The 24264-nt window shown below is 38.2% G+C and overlaps 1 protein-coding gene across 6 annotated transcripts in view; it reads left to right on the top strand.

Annotated features, from left to right (window-relative positions):
- Positions 1 to 24264, top strand: part of ARID4B (AT-rich interaction domain 4B) — a 146735-nt gene that overhangs the window by 35647 nt on the left and 86824 nt on the right. For all 6 annotated transcript variants that reach the window (XR_004278522.1, XM_032312142.1, XM_032312144.1 and 3 more), the window contains exon 3: positions 22620 to 22730. Coding sequence is in view for 5 of the 6 variants with exons in the window: in XM_032312142.1 (XP_032168033.1) it covers positions 22620 to 22730 (111 nt within the window). In the remaining variant the exon portion in view is untranslated. The remainder of the gene's footprint in view (positions 1 to 22619; positions 22731 to 24264) is intronic.

Raw genomic sequence — 24264 nt, 5'->3', positions numbered from 1 at the left:
TAAGTAAGCACAAATGTCAGCCATTAATATTAACATAAGCTTTTTATTCATTTATTTTCTTTTAATTTATTTTTTATTTAATTTAATTTATTTTTTTTAAGGATTTTACTTATTTATTTGATGGAGAGAGAGATCACAGGCAGGCAGAGAGGCAGGCAAAGAGTGAGGAGGAAGCAGGCTCCCTGTCCAGCAGAGAGCCCAATGCGAGGCTCGATCCCAGGACCCTGGGATCATGACCTGAGGTGAAGGCAGAGGCTTTAACCCACTGAGCCACCCAGGCGCCCACACCTATATCTTTTGAGGGTAATATTTGAATAGTTCTATTCTCAAGGATCCAATATTAAAACTTAGGTTTTCTGGCAATTTCAGGAAAAGTGAGTGACTTCTAGATACTAACTACAGTTTTTACCTTTTTCTAACCTTAAGCCTTAAGATTTTTTAATGGAAATTTTATAAAATGTCTTGGTATTTATGTTGTTTAAAAGATAGTTTTAGGGGCGCCTGAGTGGCTCAGTGTATTAAGCCTCTGCCTTCGGCTCGGGTCTTGATCTCAGGGTCCTGGGATCAAGCCCCAAGTCAGGCTCTCTGCTTGGTGGGGATCCTGCTTCCTCTTCTCTCTCTCTGCCTGCCTCTCTGCCTACTTGTGATCTCTCTCTGTCCAAAAAAAAAAAAAAAAAAGATAGTTTTAAACTTAATTTAACTCTTTTCTTGATGATAGTGACTGTATTATTGATAAATTTCAGCACCCATGTACACATGAAGTGTAAGAGGATTGTGGTAGATGATATGTTGTGTTTTCTGGTTAACAAATGCAATATTTTAATCTGTATGGAGGAAATATAATCACTTCTTTTTGATAACCATGGAAGTGACAAAAGAGCCAGTTATGCAAAAAATAGTGACATGTTTGCAAAGTTAAAATAAAAACTAAGTTGCAGTGAAAACATGTCATTTAGAATCCAGTCACTTAATTTTTAGTTGAAATAATAGACTATGGTCACATTATATTTTTAAAGACACACTTGTCATATATAGGTACAAACAAATGAAAGCCTGTGAAGTAAATGTAATTAAATGTCTATATCTGATCATTTTATCACATATCATCTTAAGATAATTTTACAGTATGCTTGGAGAACAGGTGGTGATAGACATGACAGAATTAATGGAGATACACTTAAAATAGAGGATGAATTTTATTTCCTTTATAAAGGAGTTCAGGTTAACTTTTAAAGAGAAAACCACAGTGTTGGCTAGAAATCTCATAATTGACTGCTCTTAAGTAAATACTGATGTTTAATATTAATAATTTATAATAAAATAACATTTAAACAGTTTCTGGTTATTATAAAATTATTAAAAACTCATAAAAGTATGGAAAATCTAGAAATCTAGACAAGATAAAGATCGCCCACACTTCAGACATTGCAGAGACAACTCCTGTTAATTTTTTTTTTTAAGATTTTATTTATTTATTTGACAGACAGAGATCACAAGTAGGCAGAGAGGCAGGCAGAGAGAGAGGAGGAAGCAGGCTCCCTGCCCAGCAGAGAGCTTGATGCGAGGCTTGATCCCAGGACCCTGGGATCATGACCTGAGCCGAAGGCAGAGGCTTTAACCCACTGAGCCACCCAGGTGCCCTGTTGTTAATATTTTAATATATCCTTCCAAGTCTTTACATATATACATGTTTTTTTTTAAACAGAATTTGTAATAATAATTTTTCTTCTTTTTAATATTTTTAAATATTGTCTCCTAAATGGGAAGATCAGTTATAGATAGAGTTATATTTATTTTTTTTTAAATTTATTAATTTAGAGAGGAAGTGCATGTGCATGAGTAGGGGGGAAGGGGCAGAGGGAGAGAGAGAGAGAGAGAGAGAGAGAGAGAGACAATCACAAGCAGACTCCACCCTGATTATGGAGCCCAACATGGGGCTTGTTCCCACAATGCCAAAGATCATGACATGAGTCAAAATCAAGAGTCGATTGTTCAACTGACAGGCACCCAGGCTCCCCACAGATACAGTTTTAAAGGATGATAAGCTGGTGTTACTTATAGGGTGCATGCGGTAACACTGCGTAGAAATTTGGGTATATGCCTTTTTCGTATCTCTAATTAGTTGTGTCCTTAAAAATCACTTAAAGTTCTGTCTCTGTTTGCTTTTTTTATGTCAGTGAGTAATGGTCGTTTTCCTATTGACCTACAGAGTTTGTTTGTTTTTATAGAAAGGAATGTGTTAATCAGTTTTTTTATTTTGTTACAATGTTAAATACTGTCTAGAGTAGTAAATAAGTCCATCTCTGATTAAATCAGATTAATGTGTTTCAAAGTATTCTTGTTCTCTCCCTTTCTTGCGTTTTAATTAGGTAACCTTGAAAAGTGTTTATGAAAAAATATATTTATCATACATATATAAAATCTCTGAAAAATTCTGTCTTTAATTGTAGGGTTGTCATAGACCTAACGGAAACTTTTATGGCTTCCAGGCTAATGACTCCTATGTATACAGTAGTCTGCATCCATTGTCCATAGCACCTTGGTTTAACTACTTGTGAGTCCACGTTTGCCTACTTGTGCTTATCTACTTCCACTTGAAACTAATTTTTGCATCAACTAAATTTACATACTGGTTTTTTTTTGTTCTTTTTAAAAAAAAAATTTGGGCGCCTGGGTGGCTCAGCGGGTTAAGCCGCTGCCTTCGGCTCAGGTCATGATCTCAGGGTCCTGGGATCGAGTCCCATATCGGGCTCTCTGCTCAGCAGGGAGCCTGCTTCCCTCTCTCTCTCTCTCTCTGCCTGCCTCTCTCTCTGTCAAATAAATAAATAAAATCTTAAAAAAAAAATTTATTTACTTATTTGACAGAGATCACAAGCAGGCAGAAAGGTAGACAGAGAGAGGGGAGGGGGAAGCAGGCTCCCTGCTGAGCAGAGAGCCTGATGTGGGGCTCGATCCCAGGACCCTGAGATCATGACCTGAACCGAAGGCAGAGGCTTAACCCACTGAGCCACCCAGGTGCCTCTAAATTTACAAACTGTTAGTCCAAAGTCTACCAAACAGAGGTTGCCTGTAGCTGATTGTATCCTGTGAGGTAGTCTGGAGCAGAATATTACCTTCTGTGTTTAGAGGCAGCAAACAGTGAGGGCTAACGGAGGATGTTGGGTTTAATGGAGCATGTGAAAACTTAGGCTGTTGAGGATATAAGTCAGCAGGCAGGGCTATAAACAGTTTTCAGGCAGTATCAGTGTTAAGGGCAGACCGAGTAAGTAGTGGGTTAACAGGGACCCACTAGAGACCATTGTTAGGCATCATTATGCTTACATAGTGATTGTGTTTTTGATGATTTTAATACCTTCAAATATACCATTCAATTCTATTTCAGTGTTTCTCTTTATTTCATATGTGATCCCTCCCTCTTCTCCTAAGCTGTGGTATATGTTCCTAGGGCCATATTTTACCCCAAATAGGAAAGTTTAAGGACCATTTTGTGTCTGAAAATTATTTCATTATTGATAATATTGATATATAATATGACTAGTAATATGTTAGTTTTTTTTCTTTATGTGTCTCTGACATTCCTAGCATCTCTCCTTGGTCTTTTCAATGGTGTAAAAAATATTTTTAAAGATTTTATTTATTTATTTGACAGACAAAGAGAGATCACAAGTAGGCAGAGAGTCAGGCAGAGAGAAAGGGGGAAGCAGGCTCCCTGCTGAGCAGAGAGCCCAATGCGGGGCTTGATCCCAGGACCCCGAGATCATGACCTGAGCCGAAGGCAGAGGCTTAACCCACTGAGCCACCCAGGCTCCCCCCAAAATATTTTTATTAGCTATTACCCAGCTGCCTTAAAATGGCTAACTACTGTTAGATTACTAATTCCTACTCACCTTGGGGCACATGCTATAGAATTGCCCTGGTAAGAAGCAGTCTGATCGCAAGTCATCACTGTGCGGTCTGTACAGTCTGCGACTTTTTATTTTGAGCTCACATTTGGAACCACTTTGTTTATTTTTATGTCTTAAAATGTAAACTATTAGAGATTACTCAGGACTCTGTAACTTAGTTTGAACTGTGGAAGATCATGAGTGTCTTCTTTGAGATGCTTCCCCAGTTTCTTTGAAGTTAATTTTGGATTTGCCAAATACCCTGATTTTAGTGGTCCTCTCCTGTTTGGGCCTCCCCAGCGTGTATTCTCTGTGCATTTGATAACAACGTGCTGGACTCCCTTATGGGACTGTCAGTGTAGGTGCCCTCTCCTTGATGGCCAAGGACTGAGCATGTGATTCAAATTAGGCTCCTTGGATATCTGTTTAAAAAAAAAAAAAGAAAAGAAAAGTGGGACACCTGGGTGGCTCAGTGTGTTAAGCCGCTGCCTTCGTCTCAGGTCATGATCCCAGGGTCCTGGGATCGAGTCCCACATCGGGCTCCTTGCTCGGCGGGGAGCCTGCCTCTCTCTCTCCACCTCTGCCTGCCTCTCTGCCTGCTTGTGTGCTTTCTCTCTCTCTCTTTCTGACAAATAAATAAATAAAATCTTCAAAAAAAAGTAAAATGTAAATACAATAATATTAAAATGTGTTATTAATGCATCAAGGAAGAATAATATAAACATGTCAGATCTGATGGTATTGTCAGTGTTTTTAACCCTGTTTTGTGACTGTCAGAGCTCATAATAGAAGAGAGTGTGTGGAGAGTTTTCAAGATCACCCTCAGTTTTGGTAATTCATGGAGAGAACTCAAAGTACTGACTGTGTATAGTTATATTTAGGCTGTAATTTATTAAAACAAAAGGATATATAATCAGCAAGAGGAAAAGATGCTTGGGGTGAAGCATGGGGGAAACCAGGTGCAAACTTCCAGAATCTTCTCCCAGTAGAGTCACACAGGAGGCCCTTATTTCCCCTAACAATGAATTGTGACAGTATATCTGAAATGTTGCCAACGGGAAAGCTTGTTAGAGACTGAGCACCCAGGATTTTTATAGTGGCTAGTTACATAGGCACCCCATGCTTGGCACATACCCAAATGCCCAACTCTGAGAATGAAAATAGGTGTTTAGCATAAGCTGTATTGTTTGTAATACAGTTTAGGCACAGTAAGCCAGTCTTATCAGTGAATTGTGGGAACCTTTCTGAAATCCAGGTTCCCATAAGTTCCCAGAAGCCATCTAAGAGCCCGCCTTGCAAGCAGGCCAACAATAGCAGTCAGGCCTGTTGTATTTGACTCTTATGCAGAGAAGTATTAGTTTTCATTTTTCTTAGAGTTTTTACTTTTTGCATAAATAGTTTTATTTCAGTTTCTGATTTCTTTCTAGAATCTTAAGCCACATTTGTATATTACTTCAAGTGAATCTTTTACTACCTTATTTCATTCTGTGTTTATGTTAAGTATTTTTTTCATTATCACCATCCTGACATCTCTCAAGTTTTGATGGTAGCCATGACTCTCAAATGACTTTCTCTTCGGTTGTTCCCACCATAGTATCTCATAATACATGGGTCAGGAAACCAAATAAGAGATTCTGTTAGTTGCTGAGTCTTACCTATTACAAGTTCTAGTGAAGACCTACAGAAATAATCTCTTAAGTTTTCAAATAGTAGGTATATCAGAGTTCCTTGGAAAAGCTGTTAAAAACACTGATTTCTGATTCCTTTCCCCAGAGCTGCTAATTCAGGATGTCCAGAGTAGAGCCTGAGAATTTGCATTTCTAACACATTTGGAGGTGATGCTTGACACAGCTGGTCCTGGGAGCACACTTGAGAACCTCTTTCCTAATTTGTAAAATAATCTACAATTCATAGAATGTGTTGTTTCCTCTGCCAAATTTACATCTGCAGGCATATTGAACACAGTAAATACAATGAGAGTGAATGGACCACTTTCAGCCCTCTGTGTGTTCTGTAACTGCCACTTTTCACTCAGGACATAATGCGTTCATGGGATGCATGGCTCAGGTGGATTAACATAAGTAGATATCTAAAAAGCTTACTCTCAGGGCGCCTGGGTGGTTCAGTAGGTTAAGCAGCTCAGGTCATGATCCCAGGGTCCTGGGATTGAGCCCCACATCAGTCTCCCTGCTCTGTGGGAAACCTTCTTCCTCTCCTAGTCCCCTTGCTTGTGTTCCTACTTTCGCTATCTCTCTGTCAAATAAAAAAATAAACTCTTAAAAAATAAAAGCTCACTTTCTGGATGCCTGGGTGGCTCTGTTGGTTAAGTGTCTGCATTCAGCTCAGGTCATGATCCCAGGATCCTGGGATCAAGTCCCACATTCGGCTCCTTGATGAGCCAGGGAGTCTGCTTTTCTTTCGCATGTCCCCCACCCCAGTTCGTGCTCTCTTGCGTGTGAGTGTTCGTACACTCTCTCTCTCCTAAATAAATAAAAATAAAATCTTAAAAAAAAAAAAGCTTACTTTCTAATCTGTTTTTAAGATAAATAAATAAAAGTTTCCATATTTTTTATATGTTCACTGAATTGACCCCACACTACTTATAATTTCTCAGCTCAACCTGGGTAATCAGACCAGTGGATTATTACTTAAACATTTTCTTAGAAAATGGGTTAGCAAGGGAAATGCTAGAATTTTAGGGCTTTATTGGCTTTTCCTTCCAGCTAGGAATGCTTATGAAAGGGGATCTCACTGGAAATTTTTCATGACCTCATTGAGATCAGAGAATCCCAAGGAGGCAGAGTTTTAGTTGGTGGCAAGTTGGGCATGGTCATCACAGGAGGTGACAGGTCAGGTGTGGTAATGAAATTCTGGAACTGTTCTGATCCACATGGGATCCTAGGTTGGTAAATCACCTGTTTGGTACAAATTTTTATTTTATTTTTTAATTTTTTAAAAAAATTTATTTATTTGACAGAGAGAGATCACAAATAAGCAGAGAGGCAGGCAGAGAGAGAAAGGAGAGAAAGGAGGAAGCTCTCTGCAGAGAGCCCGATGTGGGGCTAGATCCCAGGACCCCGGGATCATGACCCGAGCCAAAGGCAGAGGCTTTAACCCACTGAGCCACCCAGGCGCCCCAATTGGTACAGATTTTTAAAACTCCAGTTCTGGTGATGTCCAGTCTGATGTAAGTTATTGTGTTAGAGTGTGTTAGGGATTGTCTGCTTTGTTCTCCAAGCCCAGTGAAAGGAGGTAAGATCAAGTACCCTGGAGGGCCCGTTATAGATCCCTGTATACAGTATGACCCTTTCTACCTGCTTTCATTAATGATACCTTGTGTTCATTTATTTAAATAACTGTGTAGTGGTGAAGGGTAAAGAGGTCTTTAAATATGGCTGGAACTGTTTGATACTGACTCTGATGTAACAGTAATTTTTGGTGATCTGGAGGACAACCAGGGCGACCTGCAATAAGATTTGGTGGAGATGCAGAACCAAGAGATAGTTTTGATCTAAGCATATTTCTCTACACCTGTCCTGAAATTATTTCTCTTGGTTCTAAGTGAAGAGATCTCTTCAGCAACTAACAGAATCCCCATTTAGTGTGATGTGGTATGGTGGGAATGGCCAAATAAGTCATTTGGTGCTACCATTAAAGATTGAAAGATGCTGGGATGGTGGCGATCAGGGGAGAAACAAACCAAAACAACAACAAAAAGACAAAAAACCCCCCCAAAACCCCACTAAAATAAGCACATAAGAAAATAGGCATTAGAAAAGTCTCACATTGTTGTCTTTATTATTACTGTTTATCTTTTACTGGAGACTGATAGATAGCCATGGATCCAGATGTATCAGAAAGTTCTTTCCAGTTTCAGTGATAGTTGTAATACAAATTGAGACTCCATAGGAAGCAAGGACCATTTATTTGTAAGAGATTTTATTCTTCAAAATTAATGTTTTCCTAGAACATTTCCAAAGTATCTAACTTTGTATTATAATGTAATATATGTGCTGTGGTTAACCAGAATTCAGACAATTTACTCAGTAAGTATTCAGCTCATTGAGAAAAGAATAGTTAGTGGGTTAATAGACTTGGAACTTACTTTTTCATAGAAGGTTGAAATCTTATTTTCAGTATAATCTTTCAAAACCATGGATCAAATTACTTTGGAGTTTCCTGAGATTTTGGTTTGAAGCCTTTGGCAGTGCCTCCCTTCCAATCCAAATCATGCTACCTGGAGCGCACAACATTGCATGTGTCCAGTTAGTCTTCTCAATGTCAGAGACCTATATTGTGACAATTTAGCTTAAAGTTTTAAACTGGAATTGGTTTAAAGTTTGTATAGATGTGATCTAAGCCCTCAGAGCATTATGGATACTCAGTAAAGGTTTATAGAATTATATTTTATATTATTTCTACTTCGATAAGTTTTCTGATGAGGTTTTTTTTTTTTTTAAGATTTTATTTATTTATTTGAAATAGAGAAAGAGAGATCACAAGTAGGCAGAGAGGCAGGCAGAGAGAGGGAGAAGCAGACTCCCCACTGAGCAGAGAGCCTGATGAGGGCCTCAATCCCAGGACGCTGAGATTATGACCTGAGCCGAAGGCAGAGGCTTAACCCACTGAGCCACTCAGGAGCCCTCTGATGAGTTTTAATTAAGATTATTTTGCTTATTGGTAATAAGCAGATTATCAAAATCAGAAAAGGGAATTTATTGTAAGGATACATAATGTCCGAGAGCAGAAAATCCAGTCAAATTTTAGGAGGGATTTAAGTGAGTAGGAGTTGGAGAGTTAGCAGGAACTAGCTATTCCCTTAGGTACTTAGAGGACACACAGTCTCTTATGTGTCCCTTTTTTTCCCCTTGTACATCTGTTTTGTTCTTTATTTCTCACTCTTTCTTTGTGGACCAGTTTTCTCTCTTTCTTCCTACACATGTCAGAAAATGGCTACAGGCTATATTATTTTGCTTTACCAACAAGTTTGATTAGCAAAATAAATAAATAAATAAGCAAGCAAATAATAAAACCCAAAGTTGATTTGCATTTCAGCATTAAATTCCTGGGAGAGAGAACTCGGTCTGCCCAGTTGGGATCAGGTGTCTGGCTACCAGTCTAATCAACTTGTTGGCAGAATATATTGCCAGAACATATCTCTTTGTTAGGAGAAACGATCTAATAATGATGTTTGTCATATTACCAGCTTATTCTTTATGAAGCTGTATGGTCTTTTTTTATTGTAAGAATTTGGTTATCTGGACTTCTGGGTGGCTCAGTCTGACTTTTGATTTCACCTCAGGGCATAATCTCAGGGTTGTGGGATTGAGCCCTGAGTCAGGCTCTTCACGCTTGGCAGAACGTGCTTCTCTCCTCCTCCCTCTGCTCTTCCTCTCGTGTGTGCGCTCGCTCTTCCTTTATTTCTCTCTCTCAAATAAATAAATCTTTAAATCGTTTTGGTTATTTGATAAGTTATAAACTTTTAGATTTATTAGCACATGATATAATTTTCTGTGTAACAGATCACAACTTTATATTTTACTTACATATAAATACATATTATATGGTCACTATATTACTATTTATCAGTCCTACTTCACAAATGTGAGCTAGGCTCAGAGAATTTTAATAATCTGCCTCAAAGGTCACATACCTAGTAAGTCACAGACCTGGAGTTTGAACCAGGTACACTGATTCCAGAGCTCATTCTTTTGACCTCTTGCTATAAGATGGTTCTCATTATAAGGTGTTTTGAAATGTAAATATTTACTTTAAGAGAACTCTCATTTAGCCGGACCTAATTAATGTCTAACTTCTTTGGTTCAGTAAATGTTTCCTGAATCCCTCCTACATGTAGGTGCAGTTCTAGGACTAGGGTATCTAGAGGTGAGTAAGAGGCTATTTCTGCCTAAAGTTGTTCAATCTAGGAGAGAGAACCAGATACAAATCATTAAAATACAGTGTGAATGGTATTCTATACCCTTAAAAAAAAAAAATACAGTGTGAAATGTTCACCTTTATAGAATGTTTGTATGTGTTTGGGACAAGCAAAGCCAGTATATAGTGTAAGAGTGAGTATTGTAGTATTGGTTACCAAGGAGTTAATATATCAGTAATCTGAAATTAGAATGAATTCTAGGGCTTAGAGTGCTTATTACATATAAAATAGGTCAGTTTGTTTTGGTCACTGGGCAGGTAATGGACAGGTTTTTGAGCAATCAAAGATTATTTTCCTTTTTTTTTTTTTTTTTTTTAAATGTTATTTAGAGAGCATGGGGGTAGGGAGAGAATCTTTAAGCAGGCTCTGTTCCCAACATGGACCCTGAGATCATGACCTGAGCCGAAATCAGGAGTTGGATGCTAACTGACTGAGCCATCCAGGTGCTCCAGATTAGTTTCCTTTTGATGGCTTCTTTCAAGATTATATTCTTGAGGATATAAAATAGGATAAAAGGTTTGTTGGTGGGCCAGACAGCCATCAAGAAGGATCAAATAGGTTTACTCTGTTAGTGGTATAAGGGTCAAATGCAGGTTGCCCAGGATCCAGAGCACAATCATCTAAAGGAAATACGTGTGAGTGGAGTTACTGTGGGACTGAGAGCGGTGAGTAGCCTTGCTCATGGGCAATGGGGTAAGAGCAGGGTCTGAGCAAACTGTGGATGAGCACTGTGCAGGTAGGGGTCCGAGATGTTGTTCTCTGGTCTCCCATCTGTGTAGAAGAAAAGGACAAATCAACATTAGGTTGAGCTATAAGTTGCCAATATTTGACCTTTTTGATTTATAAATATAGCAGTTTCGTATGGTTTAATCTAATATTTGCTGAGTGCTTACCCAGAACTTGTCAGTCTCCTTGAGAGTCTAAATATACTACCTAGTTTGAATTTAAAAATTTTGCAAGCAGTCTAGAAGATAAATCTCCAGTGTACAGAGAGGAAACCAGAGATTAAAATGGTGGAGGTGACATGCTCCAAGACAGAAAGTTACTCATAGCAGTTTCTAGCTCAAAAGCCAGAGATTCTTCAAATGTGCCAGGGTCTTAATCAGTACATTAAGTTGTACAACCACTGAAATCAGACAACAAATAGGAGATGGTTTTCATCAGGAGACCCAGTGAACCAAGTACCAAACCCATAGGATTTGCCTCTCCCATGTTTTCTTTGCTTCTGGCCTCTACCATTTATCTCCCTGTCATACTCTATTTCATCCATCCTCCTTCCACTCCTTCCCTGCTTCTATCTCCCTCTCTCTGCAGTCATGAAGAAACAAGTACATAAAGGTTGGTACAGCACAGATAAGACTATGTAGCGATTAGCAGTCACTTTACAAGAATCATATTTAAGATATGGAAGAACAATTCAGACTCTACTAAGTGAAAAACGGAAGTTTACGATGAAGTGAGACCAGTTGATTGAACTGTTTGTCATCTATCTTTCTGGTTACTTTGATAGGGGAAAAGACCTGCAATGGTATAATGATAGTGCTTTCTGAGAAGACAGACTCTTCTGCTAATCTGATTTTTCTCCTTTGTTTTTTTTCTTTCTTTCTTTCTTTCTTTTAAAGATTTTTATTCATTTATTTGACAGATCTCAAGTAGGCAGAGAGGCAGGCAGACGGGGTGGGGGGTGCAGGCCCCCTGCTGAGCAGAGAGCCCGACAGGGGACTCGATCCCCCGACCCTGGGATCATGACCCGAGCCGAAGGCAGGGGCTTAACCCGCTGAGCCACCCAGGCGCCCCTCTCCTTCGTTTTCTACTATTATTTTTATTGGTAATAAAACAAAAATGTAATATTGTTGTTTTCAGGTCATCTAAAAGCTTGGTTAATGGGAACTTCCAAGGATTATTATTTTGTTAATCAAGTGAACTGTTAGGAAATATTCTCTAGATGCATCCTTAGTGACTTACCTTGTGACATTTCAGAATGTTTATTGCCCTTCGATTCATGGCAAAGTAGATATTACTAAGATGCCCAAATAGACATAAACTGTAACAATGCCACTTCATGGTTTCTCTTCATAAATTCTGATTTTTTGAATTTGCTGCACTACTAGGCTCATCTAAATTCCAGATCATTAAAGTTTAAATGTTATAAATGAGTGTGGTATGTTTTGAGAATGTCATTATTCTGAAGCAGTTTGATTTAGTTTGAATAAAGTTTTGACCTCACCAGCAAGATACCAAATAAGACTGACCTCTTCTGAGGGCAAAATAAATTGGCTACCTCTGTATTATATGAGGAAAGTGCCTGTGCTTTTTTTGCTTATAGAATAATGTCTTAAGTATACAGCACCTTAATAAATGTGCTTCTTCCTATATTGCTCTCTTACATCTTTGCTGCTGATGAATAGTCTAATTAGAATGTCTATTTTGAGGGCGCCGGGGTGGCTCAGTGGGTTAAGCCGCTGCCTTCGGCTCAGGTCATGATCTCAGGGTCCTGGGATCGAGTCCCGCATTGGGCTCTCTGCTCAGCAGGGAGCCTGCTTCCTCCTTTACTCTCTCTGCCTGCCTCTCTGCCTACTTGTGATCTCTCTGTCAAATAAATAAATAAATCTTAAAAAAAAAAAAAAGAATGTCTATTTTGAGCTTTTAAAATTTTCAGGAATATGCCTCTGTCAATATCTGTGAATGTGGAGTATCTCTCTGGCTAGTAGATATGAGTAAATTTTGGTTAGAAGATGTGGGGGTAAAATTTACTTATAAGTAGTCCGTGGTTCCATTGTCTAAAGTAACTTAAATTTTAGGAAACTATTAGGAAATATAGGTGACATCCAGAGGAGGTTTTTGTGTTTTAGGGGGAAGGGTTTGTTTGTTTGTTTGTTTGTGAGAGAAAGCCTCAAGCAGATTCTATGCTGAGTGTAATCTCACAACCTTGAGATCAGGACTTGAGCCAAAACTGGGAGTTGAACACTTAACTGACTATGCCACCCAGGCACCCCTGATTATTATTATTATTATTATTATTTTTTAAAGATTTTATTTATTTCTTTGACAGAGACAGATCACAAGTAGGCAGAGAGGCAGGCAGAGAGAGAGGGGGAAGCAGGCTCCCTGCCGAGCAGAGAGCCCGCTTCCGGGCTTGATCCCAGGACCCTAAGATCATGACCTGAGCCGAAGGCAGAGGCTTTAACCCACTGAGCCACCCAGGTGACCCCTCTGATTATTTTTTAATATGCAAGAGCTTAAACAAATTATGCAAGAACTTTTGCAATCCAGTTAAAAAAAAAAGTACCTCAGAAAGATGGATAAAGAACACAAATGAGCACCTCCTAGAAAAAGATATACAGGTGCCCAATAAATACATGTACTACCTAAAAAAAAAAATTTTACTTTTAAGAAATTTTTAATTTATAGTACAAATAATTAACATAGTCTATATATATGTATGTATGTATGTATCCTTATCTTCATATTTCCTTTTTGTTTTTTAAGATTTTATTTATTTATTTGATAGAGATCATAAGTAGGCAGAGAGGCAGGCAGAGAGAGGAGGAAGCAGGCTTCCCACTGAGCAGAGAGCCCAATGTAAGGCTCAATCCCAGGACCCTGACATCATGACCCGAGCTGAAGGCCGAGGCTTTAACCCACTGAGCCACCAAGGCGCCCCTATCTTCATATTTCTTGAGAGCAGAGATGATGTCCTGTCACTCCTAAATACTCCACTGTGTAATTCCCGACAAAAACGCCACTCTTATACCTATCCTGCATTCAGACCTGTAAATCTGGAAGTCAGCATGGGTATAATACTGCCATCCTATCCACAGATCCCTTTCAGATTTTACCATCTCTCCTAAGAATGTCTCTTTTTCCTTTTTGGTCCATGCTTTATCCAGAAATTCATGTTGCATTTGACTGTCAAATCTCTTCAGACTACTTCAGTCTAAAACTGTTTCCTGGTTTTCCCTGTGTTTCATATTCTTTTGGGTTTTAAGGAATACAGGAATAAGGAATTCTGTAGGATAACTTCTTCAACCTGGGTCTGGTTTTTCTCATTGTCAAGTGCCACACAGAAAGTTGCTCTTTTGTTTTCAGTATATTCTATCATTGCACCACTGACGGGTAATATCCCAGGATTATACCAATACGCTGTTCATCAGACCTCTGCTCCCATCCATCCATTCAGCATCTATAGGCAACACTATGAATCTATCCCCTTTAAGATGGCTGCAAAAGATGCTCCTCTATTCCCATCATTCCTGCTACATTTCTTAACATTTTTTCCTTTTCTGCATATACTTATTTAATTCATCATTCATTCACTTGTCAGTATGGATTCATGGATGCCAGTTTTAATGAGTGGGTTGTAATTTGTTATTAAGTTTTTAAACTGAGGTATAATTTACTTACAGTGGAATATATACATCTTAAATTAGTCAGGCATATACATGCCTGTCAGGGCTAACCAGTATTTATTTTGATACCCAAAGTTTCCCCCATTTGACCAGTAGGAGCCCCTTCAGGTGGCTCCTGTGTCTCTTTGAAATATCTCCCATCATTTGTTAAACATTTCCTTACTCTCTGGCTCAATATGTTTCAGATTCTTCTTGTAGTTTCTGTGCCCAACTTCGAAGTCGGCCATTTCTCTGAAGATCTTTGGTTTCTTTTAAAGTAGGATGGGATTTAGAAATTAAGAGATGTTTTTTTGTTGCTGGGCTGTCAGTTGCTATTGGGCCTTCTAGGTGGACAGAATTAGGAAAATATATGTATATATTTATGTGCACATACATGCATATATATACACACATCTGTAACTGTTCATTTTTCTGTGTGTGTATATTAAGTAATCAAGAATTTATATTTCTTTTTTTTTTCTAAGATTTTATTTGAGAGAGAGCACAAGCCGGGAGAGGGGCAGAGGAAAGAGGGAGGGGCAGAGGGAGAAGGGAGAAGCAGATTCCCCACTGAGCAGGGAGCCTGATGTGGTACTCCATCTTAGGACCTGGGATCATGACCTGAGCTAAAGGCAGATGCTTTTAACCAACTGAGCCACCCAGGCACTCCATGAATATATATTTCTAATTCCAGGCCAGTACCTTAGATTTCTTCTTCTTCTTCTTCTTTTTTTTTTTAAGATTTTATTTCTTTGACAGAGAGAGAGCACAAGCAAGGGGGAGCAGCAGGCAGAGGAAGAGGGAGAAGCAGGCTCCCTACTAAGGAAAGAGCTTGATGCAGGGTTCCATCCCAGCACCCTGGGATCATGACCTGAGCCGAAGGCAGACACTTAACCAACTGAGCCACCCAGGCGCCCCAGAGACAGTGAATCTTAAGCACGCTCCCCTTCCAGCACAGAGTCCGACACAGGACTGGATCTCACCACCTCTGAGATCACAACCTGAGCTGAAACCAAGAGTCTGACACTTAAAACAACTTCACCACCCAGGCATGCCACCTTAGTCTTCTTTTTGGCCTTTCCCCTTCCTTCCTTTTAAATATCTTTGGCAGTGAGAAACATGGCCCCACTATCCTCAGTATATTTACTTATTTGATCAGTCAGTTTACTTATTTGGTGAGTGTAACAAATTTAATTACGCTGCTCATTTCCTGTCCCTGCTCAGCTCCCACCATGTCCTTAGCCACAGGGTCGGCCTGTGCTTCCATGTGACTCTCACAGCCGCCTCCTCGTTACCTTGTATAGTCAGCATCTGTCCTGTCCCTCTGTGTCCCAACCCTTATGCCTCACTACTACCCCATGTCCTTAGTACCCATGAAAAGGAAGAAAGGATATGGTCCCACAGAAGATTTTAAAGTTAGATTTAGATTACACAGTTTTCTTTACTTCTTCGATGTACTTAGTTTTTTTAATGTTCTAAGAAATTGTGCATTTTCATTTTTAAATGACATACCCTTTGGCATATAGGTTTATTTTTTCATTCATTCATCTGTTGGAATTATTTCCACTGTTATTTTAATGTCTCTTTGAGATTGTCATATACAAAAGGTCATTTTCCTAGATTTATTGTTACAGTATGTGTTTAAGTACATTTACTTACTGAGGGTTTTAGCATCAAATTTAATACTCTTGTTCTCGGTTTCTCCTGGCTGCATTGGCACTGCCGCAACCAGTTTAAATGCTTACCCTTCTGAAGAAACTACCTCAATAAAATGTCATTAGGCATATTTTGTTTTTTAAAAAATAGATCTTGAATAACTGAATATTTCCTAGGCAGTGTCAACATTAGTCAGCCATTTGGAGAATTGATTGAACTATTGTCTTTCTGAAGCTTACTTCAAATACTTGGTGTGCTACAGCCCAAGGCACATTAGAAATCACTGTTGATTCCTTAGGACACTTGTATGTTTCACTGGCATTTTGGCTTCTTAAAGGATTATTACCTACCAATAGCTAATCTAAAAATCTCTTATGCTTTTTAGTGTTCCCATAGAATTCAATGGTTTTTAGGTGCCAGTTAGGGCATTTGGTAGATTGACTAGAAAAATAATTGTTTAAGCAATGTTGGATAACTGTGAGGTAGCCGTTGCCTTGACAACTAGAAAACTGTTCTGTTTGCTAAACAAAGGGATGGTAATTTAGTAGTTTAATTTCCTTTTTGGCATGGAGGTCCTGCATAATAACATTTTATTTTAGCCTCTGAGATGGTACATATTATTGACCAAAATCAGAGAAGCAGAGCAAAAAGAGAAGCTAAAGAGTTTTTTCTGGTTTAAAGACATGTGTGTCTAACAGGGTCAGTGTTGGTCAAGGTAATTTAATGAACCAGTTGAATAATTCTTTGTATATCTCTTGCACCAAAGGCCAGGAGCCCTAGAATAGGTATACAGTCTTGGTTTTCTTTCCACTGTACTAAAGGGTTGTGATGTACTTCATAATGGAGCAACACCACAAACACTTTAACCTCTGTTGCTATTAGAATCAACAGGGTTACTTTATTTCTGAATTGAATGAGGGGGATAATATTTAAATACATCCTCCCCAGCCTCCTCCGTATTATGCCCAGTTACACTGGCATCTCTTCTATTTGTGTGGAATCTCTTTTGTGTAGGACTTCAAAATTTTTTTAATGACACATTTCTTCCAAATTATTAAGTAATAGTAACAGTCTGTTTGGCAGTGTATGCTGAGCCTTGTTCCAAGCACTTTACAGGTAGCATTTCACATTTCATCTCTTTGAGATAGTCACTTTTATCCTGAGGTACAGAGGTGCTAGCCCAAGGTCATCTAGCTACTAAGTGGTAGATTTGATCCCAATTACTACAGATTAGAATACTTTTTTCCCCTTTAGATTATAATATTCTTTACTCTTCTCATGAAGTGATGTAGTATCTGGATTTCTTTCAAAATAATCATTGTTTAGGAGGAATGAGTAGGAGTATAGATGAGACAAGATTGTGTTGATAATTGTAGGACCCAGACTATGAGTATATGGGGGATTTATTATAGAGTCTCATCTTCTTTTATATATGTTTGAAGTGTTCTTTAGTATACGTTTTATTTTTACTCATTTTTCTTTCTTTTTTTTTTTTTTAAGATTTTATTTATTTGACACACAGAGAGAGATCACAGTAGGCAGAGAGGCAGGCAGAGAGAGAGGGGGAAGCAGGTTCCCCGCCAAGCGGAGAGCCTGATGTGGGGCTTGATTCCAGGACCCCGAGATCATGACCTGAGCCGAAGGCAGAGGCTTAAACCCACTGAGCCACCCAGGTGCCCCATTTTTATTTTCTTTCTTTCTTTTTTTTTTTTTAAAAGATTTTATTTATTTATTTGTCAGAGAGAGAGGAGCGAGAGCGAGCACAGGCAGAGTGGCAGGCAGAGGTAGAGGGAGAAGCAGGCTCCCTGCCAAGCAAGGAGCCTGATATGAGACTCGATCCCAGGACGGTGGGATCATGACCTGAGCTGAAGGCAGCTGCTTAACCAACTGAGCCATCCAGGCGTCCCCCATTTTTATTTTCTTAGAGCGCATGCACATAAGGGGGAGGGGAGGGGAGCCCAGGGAGTGGGAGAGGAAATATATATATATATATATTTTAAGATTTTATTTATTTGAGAGAGAGTGAGCAAGAAAGTGAGAGAGCACAAGCAGGGGGAGAGGGAGAAACAGGCTCCCCACTAAGTAGGGAGCCTGATGCAGGGCTCCATCTTAGGATTCCTGGATCATGATCTGAGCCAAAGGCAGACTGAGCCACCCAGGTGTGCCTCCCCGCCAGTATACATTTTATTTATTTATTTATTTATTTATTTAAAGATTTTATTTATTTATTTGACAGACAGAGATCACAAGTAGGCAGAGAGGCAGGCAGAGAGAGAGAGAGGAGGAAGCAGGCTCCCTGCCGAGCAGAGAGCCTGATGCGGAACTCGATCCCAGGACCCTGAGATCATGACCCGAGCCGAAGGCAGCGGCTTAACCCACTGAGCCACCCAGGCGCCCCACAGTATACATTTTAAAATACAAAGAATACATACCACTTGTAACAAAAAAGAAGCCTCTTTTTTTTTTAAAAAAAAAAAAAAGACAGGAAGACTGGGATGGTGGCTCAGTTGCCATCCATTTCCTGATTTCGGCTCAGGTCATGATTCGGGGTCGTGAGATTGAGCCCTGCTGCCTCAGACTCTGTGCTGAGCATGGAGCCTGCTTAGAGTCTCTCTCCCCCTCTGTGTACACCTTCTCTCTCTCTCTAAAAATTAAAAAATAAAGAACAGGAAGACATTTTGAATGAAATATTTTTATTTTTATATACGTATCCCTCCATTCCATTTCCTTTCCCATTGGTTAATCCCTTTTTAGCAGTTATTCCTATCTTTATTGTGTATATATTATATATATATATATAATACAACAAATATATGATTATTTTTGCATTTCTAGAGAAAGCTAAACTGACAGAACCACCCAGGTACCTCCTTTTTTTCTTTTAAAATGCTAGAGGCAAAACCTCATCTTATTTTTTAAAAATTTCTTTAAAATTTATTTATTTATTTATTTCTTAGAGAGAGAGACAGCAAGCGAGGGAACACAAGCCTGGGGAGTGGGAGAGGCAAAATCAGGCTTCCTGCTGAGCAGGGAGCCGTGTGATGTGGGGCTGGATCCCAGGACCCTGAGATCATGATCTGAGCCACCCAGGCGCTCGCAGTACCTCATTTTAAATTATTGCTCATCAGGGCACCTGGGTGGCTCAGTTGGTTAAGCAAAGCATTCTTGATTTCAGTTTAGGCCATGATCACAGGGTCATGGGATCGGGTCCCGTGTCGGGTTCTGCTTTCTCTTTGAAGTCCGCTTGAGATATTCTGTCTCCCTTGGCCTGTTTCCCTGTGTGTGCATCTGTTTCTCTCTCTCTCTCTCAAATAAATAATCTTAAAAAAAAAAAAAAAAAAGAGGGTTTGTCAAATCTGAATTTACATTCGTTTAATGACTTGTTTGCCCACCTTGAGTGTTTCCTAATAGTAAAAGTAATTGTTAATAGCTAAATACTTGAGGCATCGTAATTGAGTGCTTTTTAATATTGACCATGTTTTCCTAATATGGACACTGAAGGTTAGAGAGGTTTAGTAGCCTACAAAACTCATCTAGTTAGTGTAAAGAATAGAGCTGGGGTAAGGACCTTGTCTTTTCTGCCTATGCTGTTGGTCTGCTTTATTACCTTACGTTTTACTAATGATACAATAATTAATGCTCTGCTAAAATTATGTACACAAGTCTGACCGTGTAGGTAGGTTATGGATTTCATTTGTTTTTCTGTAGAAATTCTCATTCATATTTTGGTTAGCATAGTTTCACTTCTAGATGATTATGTTTCTCAGTGTCCCATTTTGACCTTCTCTGTAACCCCTATACTTTGAGAAACACACTCATTAGACAGAGGTATACAGAGTTCAAATTCTTACGTTCATCTAATAATGAGAATTCAGGAACAGAAAAATAACTTACCTAAGATGATACAAAACAAAATTATAGAGGCAGAAAAGTAAGATCAGACCATAGATCTTTGCTTTCCAGGTGTTGCCTTTAACAGATTAACACTGTTCTAACAATGTGTTTCAATTTTAGCAGGTGTTTATTAGACTTTGTTAGTCTTTATTAGACTTCCCTTCTCAAGTATTTTTGTAATAGACATTTTCTTTATGTGTTTTGCTAATTCCTTTTCATGTGTTCTATCTTGAAGGAAGGGAAATACTACCCTTCAGAATAATAATTTGCCTCCACAATATTTGAGGTAATTATTACTCTTTTCTGTTACCATGGATTTTTATGTTGGTAAGGATGTGAGATAGGCTTGGTTTTGGGGGAAAATCTCTTTCAAATTTAAGTTGAATAAATCTCAGTAAACATATCGACAGATCGCTATTATTGGCATATTGCCAGGGTTTGGTATGAATGTTAATGAAAATACGTAAATGGTTTTCTGTATATAAGTAGTCTAAATATATTACTATTCTATTCCCTTTTTTGTTCACAGTACTCTTTAATAAAAATGTTTTTAAAAAGTATCACTTCTTAAACATTTTTTTGAGTAGGCATAAATGTTCAACTTTTAGTTTTCTTGTTTTTTTCCTGTGTTTCACAGTTTCTTGTTCCTCATCAGTATTACTTTAAGTATACTATTTGTCCATGAAAATACAATTTACTGGCTAATAAGGCAGGATGTATTAATGGAAGAGGTTTGCAAGTTGTGGAGAGTAGTGTTTGATAGTCATGAAGACAGCCCCACCATTTGCTTTTGTAGCAGTAACACACAATACCAGTTGAACCACAAAGGGAATTGATTTGTTCCCAAAATTTTCTTAAAATTTCTGGGCAAAATGTTGTGTGTCTGTTTCATATTCTTTGTATAATAAAGCCACTAGCTTGTCTGGAATTTAACCAAGAATTTGACCAAGGAAAATGATATTATAAGAGGCTTAAGACAAGTAGGTAAAGTAGAAAAATATATTTTTAAATTTTAGGTGCAAGAGCAGTACAAATTTATCAAACTGTAGTCAATGATATCAACAGATTTTAGTGGTAGTAATTCAGAAGTTATTGTCTTTCTGTGAGGGTATACTTGTGTTATGACATAAATGAATTGAAATAAATGTGTTTTCCTAGGTAGATTTTTTTTTTAAACTATTTTTTTTTTTTTTTTTTAAAGTAACTATGTCCAACGTGGGACTAAAACCCACAGCTCCAAGATCAAGAGTCCTGTGTTTTACTGACTGGGCCAGCTCACTCCCTCCCCCACCATGTAGATTTTAAAATTCATATACTTGATGTATTTTGTGTTATTTTAAAAAATACTTTCCATGAAATAAATAGAATGTGAAACAAATGGCTATTAAGAAGGTCACCCTGATATTTTTAGTTGTAGTAACTTTGTCTTGGTTTATGGGCTACCTCCCACCTTTTAAAAAAAAAGTTACAATTATTTGATTATAATACTTTAGGTATGTCATTAGACTATATGTCTTTTTTTTTTTTTTTTTGATAGATCACTCCTTATGTGTATTATCCACAACTGTTGGGATTAATTTAAGATCCAAATGAAATCTGTATTTTCATTACTCACTGCTATATTAACAGCATTTTTCCTCCTGGTCTATAAAATTTCTACAAGATGTTAATAGATGTTAATAGAAAAAAGGGTTTCTTTGGACAGCGAGGCAGAGTAGGGGGGGTTCATTCAATAAACTGATTTTCCCAAACTTTCTCCTCCTTTTCTTTTTGGTGGAACATCTCAGGATATTAGTATTTCTTATAAAACATATTGCAAAAAGTTACTTACATAAACTTTCTTTGATTATGCATTAATTAATATAAGCAGAACTCCTTAAAATTATAGATCTTATACAGAAATGTACATGATTGTAAAGAGTCAGAGCAGCTAGATTAGGACTGTTAAAAAACTAAATCACACACATAGTAAAAAAAATTAGAATCACAAGAGAGGAAACTTAAAATATTTAACATGTAAGGATAAATAAGTAGTGAACTCATCCCAAAGTATTTACGATTTCTCAGATTGGATTTCTTCTTATAGTTTTCTCCGTTTGTTTGAAAGAGATGTAATTCTTCCCACCCCTCCTATTCTACCTTTGAATTGTCTAGGTAGGGATATGACAAAGCTATTTGGAATCTGGGTGGCTTCTTAAGATGTAGCCTAAAATTTTGAGGCTTTTAAGGATCTGCCTTCTCTTTAGATGGTCATAGAGTAAATAAATACTTGAATGATTGGATAGATGGAAGGGTGGATAGAATGATAAACTTGTGATTAAGCTTATTCATATCAGGGGCTATATGTAGTCTATATGGAAAAAAGGATTCATTTTTATTTTATATGATGTACATCTAAAGTAGATTTTTTTGATACATAAATTTTACTTGTTTTTATTTTCTTTTTTAAACATGGTCTGCAGTTAGCATGGGAATCTTTTTTTTTTTTTTTTTAAGATTCTATTTATTTATTTATTTGAGAGAGAGAGAGAGAGAGATCATGAGTAGGCAGAGAGGCAGGCAGAGAGGGGGAGGGAAGCAGGCTGGCTCCCCGCTGAGCAGAGAGCCTGACGCGGGTCTTGATCCCAGGACGCTGGGATCATGACCTGAGCCGAAGGCAGAGGCTTAACCCACTGAGCCACCCAGGCACACCTTTACTTGTTTTTAAGTTAGAGTATTTTGTAGATGGTTCTTGTTAACAAATACATTCAATTACTACAACTTTTATAGCTACCGTAGGATTAGATCTGCCAGTCCGAAGTGTAATTGTGCTAAAGAATTAAGAGACTTTAAATCTAATTGTATTTGTTTGCATTTTAGGCCCTTGATGAACCTCCCTATTTGACAGTGGGCACTGATGTGAGTGCTAAATACAGAGGAGCCTTTTGTGAAGCTAAGATCAAGACAGCAAAAAGACTTGTCAAAGTCAAGGTACAGTATATGTAGATTTTATACATTCAGTATTTGATATTTAAACTTTTTTTTGGTGTGTATATTTAAGACTTTTTTCTGCAAGGTGGGTTTAGTTTCTATATAAGGGTTGTAAAATACTTGAAAACAAAACATTATTTGGGATTTTAAAGTATTCTAATTAGGATGAAGTTAGATTATTACAAATTGATATTTTGAATGACATTTCAGTATAGACAGACTTTGTACTGTTTGTGTTGTTAGCCTTTTAGAGCTGGAAAGGACCTTAGAAATAATGTAGTTTAATTTTTTTTTTTCTTCAAATTTTTATTTGACAGACAGAGATCACAAGTAGGCAGAAAGGCAGGCAGAGAGAGAGGAGGAAGCAGGTTCCCCACTGAGCAGAGAGCCTGATGCAGGGCTCGATCCCAGGACCTTGGGATCATGACCTGAGGTGAAGGCAGAGGATTTAACCCACTGAGTCAGCCAGGTGCCCCATTTGGTTTAATTCTTAATTTTAGACCATCCTCCACCATTTTAACCATCAAATTGAATAATTGATGGTGTTTTAGATAACAATAAAATAAGGTAGATCTAGTTGTTGATTTCCTTATCTTTCTTTAAAAAAATCTTAAATACTTGTGTTTTGTCTCAGATAATACAGAAAAAGAAATGTAATTGTTTACATTTTAGTAAACTATCAGTGTTGAAAAATATAGGACAAGTGAAATATTTGAAGGTAGATATTTATTCATTTGTCAGTTATTTACTAAGTGGTAAACTGTGTAGGGTACTGTTAGGTGGAAGGAGGTTGGGGATATGGGGATGACCTGATCTTTGTCCTCAGAGGATTTATAGTGCAGATTAGCAGATACCCTATAAAACACTGGTTTGAATATCACCAAGTCAAACAGGCCACAGAGGTGTATGTCCAGTGGAGAGTTTCAGATTCTCTTCTGGAGCTTTTTCCGTGCCTGTATTCTAGCTTCTTTCTGTGTGCATGGATGTGTTGAGAAAAGCTTCCTGTGATTCTGATTTACATTTCTAATTAAGATCCATTGTGGTTAAAACCTTTAAATCAACTGGAGGAGTCTGGTCTTGTCACACCATGCCTTTAGTTTTCACACATGTGGTACCTGTCCGCTCTTCCGTGATTTGATTTTTGTGGGTACTCTTATGGTGTTCTTACAGTGGCATTCCCTGTTCTGATTTCACACACTGGTGTTCCCTGAGCACTCATTTTTTTTTGCCACTACTATCTTGGAAATGCAGACGGAGCTCCTACTAGCACATGCAATACCTTACTGTCAGACAAACGCTTTCCCTCCTGGTAGATCGCTTCTTTAGTAGAATTTGGCATGCAGGTTAGACTTCAGTGTTAGAAAAAGGTGTTCCCTTTGGACAGGATCAGTTTTACTCTAGGACCCCTGCTTTGGTTTGCAGAGCATAGGCGGGATTTTAGCTCTGACTTGCAGTCTCAGCTGGGTGTTGCTGTGTAATGAATGAACCAGCTAAATGGCATATATCACTCCTGCCATTTCTTGCTATTAATAAA

Source organism: Mustela erminea, chromosome 14 (genome assembly GCF_009829155.1).
Source record: "Mustela erminea isolate mMusErm1 chromosome 14, mMusErm1.Pri, whole genome shotgun sequence".
Taxonomy (NCBI): Eukaryota; Metazoa; Chordata; class Mammalia; order Carnivora; family Mustelidae; genus Mustela; species Mustela erminea.
Note: the sequence above shows the minus strand (reverse complement) of the source record. Positions and strands in the feature narration are given on the sequence as shown.